Source organism: Chiloscyllium plagiosum, unplaced genomic scaffold (genome assembly GCF_037043375.1).
Source record: "Chiloscyllium plagiosum isolate Xiang-an unplaced genomic scaffold, Cpla_swu_hap1 HiC_scaffold_31, whole genome shotgun sequence".
Taxonomy (NCBI): Eukaryota; Metazoa; Chordata; class Chondrichthyes; order Orectolobiformes; family Hemiscylliidae; genus Chiloscyllium; species Chiloscyllium plagiosum.
In genome coordinates, this window is record NW_028270169.1 from 50,368,458 (window position 1) to 50,378,665 (window position 10,208).

Sequence of the window (10,208 nt, forward strand, 5' to 3'; positions counted from 1 at the left end):
ATACATAACATGTAACACAGTCTGTGGTTGTTGGAGGTTAATCATTCTCTGTTCCAGAACATTGTGTTCCAGTATAGTGCCAACTTGCAGCTAGACCATTGCAACAATCAGGCTTATGATGGTAAGCGGCAAACTGCCTTTGTCCTGCACAAATGCCAAATAGTGACTATCTCCAACACGAGACAATCTGACCATTTTCCCGTGACATTCAATGGTGTTACCATCATTGCAAACTGACTATCATTACCCTGGGGGTTACCATTGACCAGAAACTGTGCACTACTAGCCATATCTATACTGTTGCTACAAGAGCAAATGAGATGCTGGGAATTCTGAGCTGAGTAACTCACCTCCTGTCTGCCACCATCAACAAAGCACAAGTCAGGAGTATAATGAATCCTCTCCACTTGCTTGGATGAGTGCAGCTCCAACAACGGGGCAGCATGGTGGCTCAGTGGTTAGCACCGGTGCCTCATACCACCAAGGACCCGGGTTCGCTTCCAGCCTCGGGCAACTGTCCATGCGGAGTTTGCACGTTCTCTCCATGTCTGTGTGGATTTCCTCTGGGTGCTAAGATTTCCTCTCGTAATCACAAAGATGTGCAGGTCAGGGTGAATTTGCAATGCTAAATTGTCCACAGTTTCCAGGGATGTGTAGATTAGGTGCATTAGTCAGGGTAAATGTCGAGTAATAGGGTAGGGGAATGGGTCTGGGTGGGTTACTCTTCAGAGGGTCACTGTGGACTTGTTGGGTCAGAGGGCCTGTTTCCACACTGTAGGGATTCTAATTCAAATTCAACACTCAAGAAACTTCTCACAAAAAGCATCCATTTGATTGGCACCCCACCTACAATATTCACTTCGTCCACCACAGATTCTCTGCAGCAGTAACATGTACCGTCCACAAAACACGCTGCAGAAATATACAAAATCTCCTTCTATAGCACTTTCCAAACCGGGGACCATGACCATCCAGAAAGATAAAGGCAGCAACTGTATGGAACGCCACCATCTTCAAGTTCCCCTCCATACCTGACTTGGAAATATACTGCCATTCTTTCAGTGTCATTGGGTCAAAATCCTAGCGCTCTCCACCCAACAGATATGGGAGTAATTGCAGTTGGGGACAACTCATTAACTCCTCAAGGGCAGTTAGAGATGGTCAACAAATACTTGGCTTACCAGCAATGCCCATATCCTGTAAATGCAATACACCGCGCTGTGGAGCTGTGGGGAAGCTGTTTACATTCTCTTGGCTTCTGTGTCTGATGTATCTATTGTAAATTCCCAATCAGTTCATTGATACCTGCTGCTTTGATCGCCACCTGACTACAAAGGTGGGTGGGGAGAGTCCTAAAGCAGGCACTGAATCACTCACCTTACATCTCCAACTGGGTTAGCACTTGTTTTAGGTAGCCACTTAGGGCAGCCTTTACCTAACGGCTGTGTCTATAACACAGGCCCAGATTCAGTATTGAACATTGCAAATCGTTTCTAACCAGCCTGTTCACTGATGGTATTACACACCTCTGGGGCAGGGGGACTTGAACCTGGACCTCCTGGCTCAAAGGCATGGATGCTACCACCACATCACAAGAGCCCTCAGGGAATATTGTATGGTAGAAATTGGTCCCCTCTTGCAACCCGTCATTTTCTACTCAAGAGGCCTGCACTGTGTGGAGAAATTTCTACCCCGTAATAAATATTACTTAACTAACAATCACCTCAGTTAACCTTGAGGATAAACGAATGCATTTCTTTTTTGGCTTTCTTGCTAATGGAGATGTCTCTGATTTAGGCAGAAAGATCAGCCAGCTACTCCTTCCTACCAGACGTCAGTGAACGTTGAGAGCACCAAAGCCAACTCCAACGCTACCACAGCAGCTCGAACAGGGAGAGAGAGGAGCAGGACTTTGCCAGCACCTTCTAAATCTTCTGCGGCCCAGGATAACAAACGTATCCTTGTGTCTACAGTGGATACCAAAAAAGTACCAAGTCAGCTTGCTGTTCCTCAACAATCCAATACCAGGTTGAACCAGACTTGGACCAGTGCCCAGTTTATTGAGTCTAAAGTGGACCAAAGTAACTCAAATGAAGGCAAGCCAAGCACCAGTGCAGTTTCCCAGAAATCCTCTTCTGAAATGACCCCCCGAACCTCAAAAGGCTCAGTGAGGAGTAATTCGCCTGCGCCTAGCCGAGTCAGTAAGCTCTCCCTTGTTCAAGTTGCTGAGAGGAGAAGTGATAAGGGTCAAGTGTCTCATCGCCCTCTCAGCCCGGATGGTACCTGGCAAGAAGGCTGTTGGCAGGAGCCAAAGTGTGTCAGCAAGCCACCACGCGATGGAGACAAGAAGTGGTCTCAACCAAAAAGTCGGATGCGCTCGCGGACGCCCGAGCCTTACAGCATCAATAACAATAATAACAAAAGTGTCGACAGTGACATGCGCGAGCTGTGTACGTACACAGCTCCTCCCATAAATCCTACACAAGAGTCAGAACTCTACAAGAGCCTCGAAGATGAGATTGCATCCAATATGAAGGCTCTGCAGGTGGGTCTACATGAGGTCAGTGAACTTGATGCATTTGCTTTGGTCCCCAGTCTGTCGAGTTCTTCAAAATGTAAGCAACCTGACTCTCCGATTTCATCCAAACATTCGGTTTCCTCACTCCCCAGTCCTTGTGATAGCACTCGTCAGCCTTACAGCTGTATCAATGTGGCGTCAACCCAGATGGGAAGAGTGACGGAGAATGGCTGCAGTTTTAATGCTGTTCTGGCTGAACTTGTTAGTGGAACACAGAAGCTTAATCGGGTGGACATTGAGAACTGGATAGCAAAGAGCCCAAAGATGTTGCTCACTAAATCGAGTGCTAATCCACAAGCAGCAGCTTTGTCCTCTGTTGAAACCGTCACACCTTTTCCCAACAGAATTGAAGTGAAAAGTGAAAGCTGTACTAAGATTGGATCAAAATCTGTTCAGTGCAATCAACAGACCAATGACTTTAAAGGCACTAACCTCAACAGTGTGAAGAGTCAAATAATGTTGGCTCAGAATAATTTGAACGCCGTTGAGGTGAATTCCAGATCCACAAATGAAGGATCTGATACTAATTCTTCGTTGGAATGGATAGATTCACCCTGCACTCTCCAGAAAGCCAAAGCTCAACAAGAAAGACAAAAGCGGTCACTGAGAAAGCCGGAGAGAGTTCCTTCCATCTACAAACTGAAGCTTCGCCCCAAGATACGGCCCAGGAGGGACAACCGACCTGAGAAGAAGCCATCGAGAATTCCCACTCCGTTATCCTACAGAGAGGCAGACAAAACTGTAAAGGGTATGCCAAAATCTGGAAGCTCCCAGAAATCCCACAAAGCCAACAGCAAGGTTTCAAAGTCTAAAGTTCAGGGAAGACAGATCCCGGCTTTACATTTCACCAAACCCGAGGAGGATCTTGGTTCAGGAGAAGACTTTTGGGTTCATCAGCACAGTGTTTCGCCAAGTGACAGAACTGCAGTACAGCAATCCATTATACAGGACTCTGGGCAAAGACAAGAAGATGAGGAATCTTGGGTTTAAAAGTTTGAAAGAAAACCTGAGTAATAGCTCAACCTCAAGCAATTTGTTTATTGACCACCAATATTTTAGTGTGTGTGTGTTGTTCCTCAACACAAACACTCCATTGCAAGGCAGAAGAAACAGCTCAGCCAGGTCCACGGGCACACTGAAAGCCAACACGTTTTATAATGAAATTAAACCTGGTGATAATTGCATAAGACAACAGGTACAAGAAAACCAGCACCATAACAATTGCACTACTTAATGCTAATTAACCCAATAGAGGAGATGGCACACGCTCATCCAGAAAGTGATGAAAAGTTTGAAAGTCAATCAAAGGAGCATTAAGTGAAAGACATTTTGTCCTTATCAAATGACCTAATGTATCTTTATACCATGATCAGCAAGAGTGAATCAATTAAAGTGTGGGGTTTCAACACTAATTGTTTACAAACTCTGATTCGGTTTTGATGTGTTTACAAGTAGTTTCACAAATGATTATAATGAGCTTATCACAATGTCACTTGTTTTATAGATTTATATGGCGTCTTCTTTGTTTTCTAAACTTTGATCAGGTTATTAATAATACCGTTTATTCCCGCTTGGTCAGATATTAAATCCTAATTTCTCCCCTGTATTCATATTTGAAAAACAACCTGAATAGTCTAAGGTCGCCCTGATTCTTTGATCTCGAGTCCACCCCTGCCACACGAGTATGTGAGGGCCAGGGCAAATGGAACATGGGGTTATATCAATGAGTAACTTTAAATTGAGAGCCCAGCCATTCAGGGGTGGGATCAGTGAACGCATAATCCTAACAGAATTGGGAATAGAAACTTGGACTGTGTCCACTACAAAACTGTTGAGGCTAATTGAGCTCAGTTGAAAGCTCAATGCTGATGGGTATTTGTTAGGTCAGAGTATTAAGGATAATAGAACCATGACAAGGCAGGAGTTCTTATACATGATGATTGAATGGCAGAAATGGTTCAAAATGCTAAATGAATCCTAATTTCCAATGATCCCATGGCTTATAAGTACCAGGTGATTATGCAGAAGCCATGCTAAGTATTAACAAGGGCTTGGAATGATGGTTGTGGTTATTGGAGGATATGTTCTCTTGTGTTCCATGTGGTGATGTTGTTAACACACAGGACTTTGCCACATCTCGTGCCTTAATTGGAAAACAACTGAGGGTTCATAATTCTGATGCACTTACCAGTGGGAGAATTGTTCACCAGTACACTGACTCTTCCTATCCTGCACCAGAGACTTCCAATTCTATGGCATCCACATTTTATGAAGAAATTATTTTTGTTGCTGTACTGTTGCTAATTTATTTTACAGTCAAAATAATTTCTGGAAAAGGAGTAGACAATCATAACTATTTTCAATAAAGAGATTTTTCATTTAAACATTTGTGTGACTTAATGGGGTTTTAACAACTTGTTAAGACTGGCTTCATAAATTCCGAAGGCTGCATTTTTCATGGGCAATGTCAATATTAACTTGTCATGCTGTAATAATGCCCTCCTGCCACTTGAGGTGCTGCAGCCTCTCACAGGTTTGTTACTTTAAAATGTCAAACTTTTGGGCGTGACTTCTCAGGGATCAGCTAAAATGGAAATTTATTTGTTGATTTATATTCAATTAATAAAATAGTTAAATTAAAAATAGTTTGTTCAGTTGGTAAATGACAGAGAGGAATAAATAGGCACTAGGAAACTGAGCAATCAAATTACTTTTTATAAAATGAGGGTTACAAATCCAAACAAGCAAGTGGTAAGAAAACTGATTAATCACTCCAAAATATTTGTGAGATCTTTTTGTACTGTCATCTTAATGTTTCCTTTGTTGAATATGTTATTAATAAAAGTAAAATATAACATAGGTGTCCTTGAAATAATAATTTAAAACACCAGTTTAGAATTGTGTTTTGTGACAGATGTAGTTGCCTACAGAGTCAGAAATACTTTTAAAATGTTAAGATCTGTTGTTCTATGGGGAACCTGTAGTCCAATTAGAAGTTCTAGATTTCACTTTAAAGAGTCATAAAGCTGTATAGCAAGGAAACCCTTGGTCCAACTCACCCATGCCAACCAAATACAGAGGAACTTCAATTATCCGAATATCAATTATCCGAATATCAATTATCCGAATTTCCGATTATCCGAAGAAGGTCTCAAGGTCCCGATAGAAGCATTACATCAAAGAGGTGTTATCCAACCCTGATTGCGTCTTTTGTTTACACTGATGGAAAATGAATATGGCTCACTGAATTACTGCCGAGAACAGTCCTGGACATCAATGGGAACCCAGGCACCGTCTCCAAATGACTGACCTCCCGCCTTCTCTCTCTCCCCACATTTTCCCTGGAGTTCTACACAGGGGTCTACCCTAAACCCCTCCTTCCCCCGATAATCATGTGTACAGAGCAAAGTTAGAACTTATTAAAACGTTGCAGTAAAAAATTGTGTGTGTGTGTATGTCTGTGTACGTCTCTGTGTGTGTGTGTGTCTTTGTGTGCCTGTGTGTGTGGCTGCGTGCGTGTGTGTCTGTCTGTCTGTGTGCCTGTGTGTGTATGTCTGTGTGTGTGTATGTGGGGCTGTGTATGTGTGGGGCTGTATGTGTGTCTGGCTGCGTGTGTGTGGGGTTGTGTGTGTGTGTGTATGTCTGTGTGTGTGTGTGGCTGTGTGTGTGCATGTGCGTGTGCGTATGTGTGTATCTGTGTGTGTGTGTGTGTGCCTGTCTGTGTATCTGTGGTGTCTGTGTGTGTATATCTGTGTGTGTCTGTGTCTGGGTGTGTGTCTGTGTGTCTGTGTGTGTGGTCTGCGTGTGTGTCTGTGTGTTTGTGTGTGTGTGTATGTGCGTGTGTGTGTGTGTCTGTGGAGTCTGTGTGTCTGTCTATCTGTGTGGGTGTATGTCTGTCTGTGTGTGTGTCTGCGTGTGTGTCTGTGTGTCTACCTGTGTCTGTCTGTGTGTCTGGGTGTGTGTCTGCGTGTGTGTGTGTGGGGCTGTGTGTGTGGGAGGCTGTGTGTGTGTGTCTGTGTGTGTGGTTGCGTGTCTGTGTGTGTGTAGCTGAATGCGTGTGTGTCTGTGTGCCTGTGTGTGTGTGCCTGTGTGTGTATATGTCTGTGTGTGTGGCAGTGCGTGTGTGTGTCTGCGTGTGTGTGGGACTGTGTGTGGCTGCGTGTGTGTAGGGCTGTGTGTGCGTATATGGCTGTGTGTGTGTGTGGCTGCGTGTGTGTGGCTGCATGCGTGTATGTCTGTGTGTGTGGCTGTGTGTGTGTGTGGCTGCGTGTGTGTGGCTGCGTATGGGTGTGTGGCTGCATGTGTGTGTGTGGCTGTGTGTGCATGTGCGTGTGTGTATGTATGTGTGTGTGGCTATGTGCATGTGCGGATGTGTGTGTGAGTGTATGTCTGTGTGTCTGGGTGTGTGTCTGTATGTGTGTCTGTGTGTGTGTGTGTCTGTGTGTGTGTCTGTGTGTGAGTGCCTGTGTGTCTGTGTCTGTGTGTGTCTGTCTGTGGTGTCTGTGTGTGTGTCTGTGTGTGTGTCTGTCTGTCTGTGTGTGTCTGTGTGTGTATGTCAGTGTGTGTGTCTGTGTTTCTGTGTGTCCGTGTCTGTGTGTCTGTCTGTGTCTGTGTGTGCCTGTGTGTGTCTGTGTGTCTATGTGTGTCTGTGTGTGTGTCTGTCTGTGTATATCTGTTTGTGTGTGTCGGTGTGTGTGTGTGTCTGTTTGTGTGTGTGTCTGTGTCGGTGTGTGTGTCAGTGTATGTCTCTGTGTGTGTGTGCATGCCTGTGTGTGTGTCTTTGTGTGCCTGTGTGTGGCTGCGTGCGTGTGTGTCGGTGTGTGTGTGTGTGGCTGCGTGCGTCTGTGTGTGTGTGTGGCTGTATGTATGTGTGTGTGTGGGGGGGGGCTGTGTGTGTGTGGGGCTGTGTGTGTGTGTGGTTGCATGTGTGTGTGGGGCTGTGTGTGTGTGGCTGTATGTGTATGTGGGGCTGTGTGTGTGTGGCTGTGTATGTGGCTGCATGTGTGTGTGGCTGCATGCATGTATGTCTGTGTGTGTGTGGGGCTGTGTGTGTGTGTGGCTGCGTGTGTCTGTGTGTATGTCTGTGTGTGTGGCTGCATGCGTGTGTGTGTGGGGGGGCTGTGTGTGTGTGGGGCTGTGTGTGTGTGTGTCTCTATGTGTGTCTATGTGTGTGTCTCTGTGTGTGTGTCGGTGTGTGTGTCTCTGTGTGTGTGTAAGTGTGTGGGTGTCTGTGTGTGTGTCTGTATGTCTCTGTGTGTGTGTGAGTGTGTGCATGTCTGTGTGTGTGTGTGTGTGTATGTCTGTGTGTGTCTTTGTGTGCCTGTGTCTGTGGCTGCGTGCGTGTGTGTCGGTGTGTGTGTGTGTGTGTGTGTGCGTGGCTGCGTGCGTCTGTATCTGTCTGTATGCCTGTGTGTGTGTATGTGTGTGTGGCTGCATGTGTGTGTGTGTGTGGGGGGGTCTGTGTGTGTGTGGTTGCATGTGTGTGTGTGTGTGTGGCTGCATGTGTGTGTGACTGCATGCGTGTATGTCTGTGTGTGTGTGTGTGGCTGCATGTGTGTGTGACTGCATGCGTGTATGTCTGTGTGTGTGTGTGTGGCTGCGTGCGTGTGTGTCTGTGTGTGGGTGTGGCTGCGTGCGTGTGTGTCTGTGTGTGGGTGTGGCTGCGTGCGTGTGTGTCTGTGTGTGGGTGTGGCTGCATGTGTGTGTGTCTGTGTCTCTCTGTGTGCCTGTGTGTGTGTATCTCTGTGTGTGGCTGCGTGTGTGTGTGTCTGCGTGTATGTGTGTGTGGCTGCGTGTGTGTGTGGCTGCATGTGTGTGAGTCAGGGACGGGGATGGGGGAGGACAGAGACGGGGACGGGACAGGGACGGGGATGGACAAGGACAGGGGTGGACAGGGTCGGGGGTGGACAGGGTCTGGGGTGGGGATGGTGTGGACGGGGACGGAGGTGGATAGGGATGGGGTTGGGTCGGGGATGGGGTCGGAGACGGGGGTGGGGTCGGGGACGGGGTCAGGGACGGGGATCGGGACGGGGATGGGGTCGGGGATGGGAACGGGGGTGGGGTCGGGGACGTGGACGGGGACAGGGTGGACGGGGATGGGGTCGGGGACGGGGTCGGGGACGGGGATGGGGACGGGGACGGGGACGGGGTGGGGGATGGGAACGGGGGTGGGGTCGAGACGGGGTCAGGGACGGGGATCGGGACGGGGACAGGGATGGGAACGGGGGTGGGGTCGGGGACGGGGACGGGGTCGGGGACGTTAACGGGGACGGGGATGGGGGTGGGGTCGGGGTCGGGGATGGGGGTCGGGGACGTGGACGGTGATCTCTCAGTGTCCAGCGTCGTGATCTCGCAGTGCCCCAGCATGGTGATCTCTCAGTGCACAGCATAGAGATCTCTCAGTGCCCACCATGGTGATCTCTCAATGCACAGCATAGAGATCTCTCAGTGCCCACCATGGTGATCTCTCAGTGCCCAGCATGGCGATATCTCAGTGTCCAGCGTCGTGGTCTCTCAGTGCCCACCATGGTGATATCTCAGTGCCCAGCATGGTGATCTCTCAGTGTCCAGCATAGAGATCTCTCAGTGCCCAGCGTCGTGATCTCTCAGTGCCCAGCATGGTGATCTCTCAGTGTCCAGCATAGAGATCTCTCAGTGCCCAGCGTCGTGATCTCTCAGTGCCCAGCATGGTGATCTCTCAGTGTCCAGCATAGAGATCTCTCAGTGCCCAGCGTCGTGATCTCTCAGTGTCCCAGCATGGTGATCTCTCAGTGTTCCAGCGTAGTGATCTCTCAGTGCCCACCATGGTGATCTCTCAGTGTTCCAGCGTAGTGATCTCTCAGTGCCCCAGCATGGTGATCTCTCAGTGTTCCAGCGTAGTGATCTCTCAGTGTCCCAGTATGGTGATCTCTCAGTGCCCAGCGTCGTGATCTCTCAGTGTCCCAGCATAGAGATCTCTCAGTGCCCAGCATGGTGAACTCTCAGAGTCCCAGCGCGCTGATCTCTCAGTGCCCATCGTCGTGATCTTTCAGTGCCCAGCATAGAGATCACTCAGTGCCCAGCATGGTGATATCTCAGTGCCCAGCATGGTGATCTCTCAGTATCCCAGCATAGAGATCTCTCAGTGCCCAGCGTCATGATCTCTCAGTGCTCAGCATAGAGATCTCTCAGTGCCAAGTATGGTGATCTCTCCGTACCCCAGCATGGTGATCTCTCAGTGCCCAGCGTCGTGATCTCTCAGTGTCCCAGAATGGTGACCTCTCAGTGACCAGCATAGAGGCATCTCAGTGCCAAGCAAAGAGATCTCTCAATGTCCCAGCATGGTGATCTCTCAGTGCACAGCATAGAGATCTCTCAGTGTCCCAGCATGGTGATCTCTCAGTGTCCCAGCATTGTGATCTTGCAGGATCCCAGCAATGTGATCTCTCAGTGCCCAGCATGGTGATCTCTCAGTGCCCAGCATGGTGATCTCTCAGTGTACCAGCATAGAGATCTCTCAGTACCAAGTATGGTGATCTCTCAGTGCCCCAGCATGGTGATCTCTCAGTGTCCCAGCATGGTGATCTCTCCATGCCCCAGCATGGTGATCTCTCAGTGTCCCAGCATGGTGATCTCTGTGTCCCAGCGTCGT

The 10,208-nt window shown here is 48.2% G+C and overlaps 1 protein-coding gene across 2 annotated transcripts in view; it reads left to right on the top strand.

The window, feature by feature from the left end:
• Positions 1-6,010, top strand: part of gas2l2 (growth arrest specific 2 like 2) — a 90,113-nt gene extending 84,103 nt beyond the window's left edge. For both annotated transcript variants that reach the window (XM_043718783.2, XM_087977534.1), the window contains exon 6: positions 1,798-6,010. In XM_043718783.2, the coding sequence (XP_043574718.2) occupies positions 1,798-3,568 (1,771 nt within the window). In that variant the 3' untranslated portion in view covers positions 3,569-6,010. The remainder of the gene's footprint in view (positions 1-1,797) is intronic.
• The last annotated feature ends 4,198 nt before the right edge of the window (positions 6,011-10,208 follow it).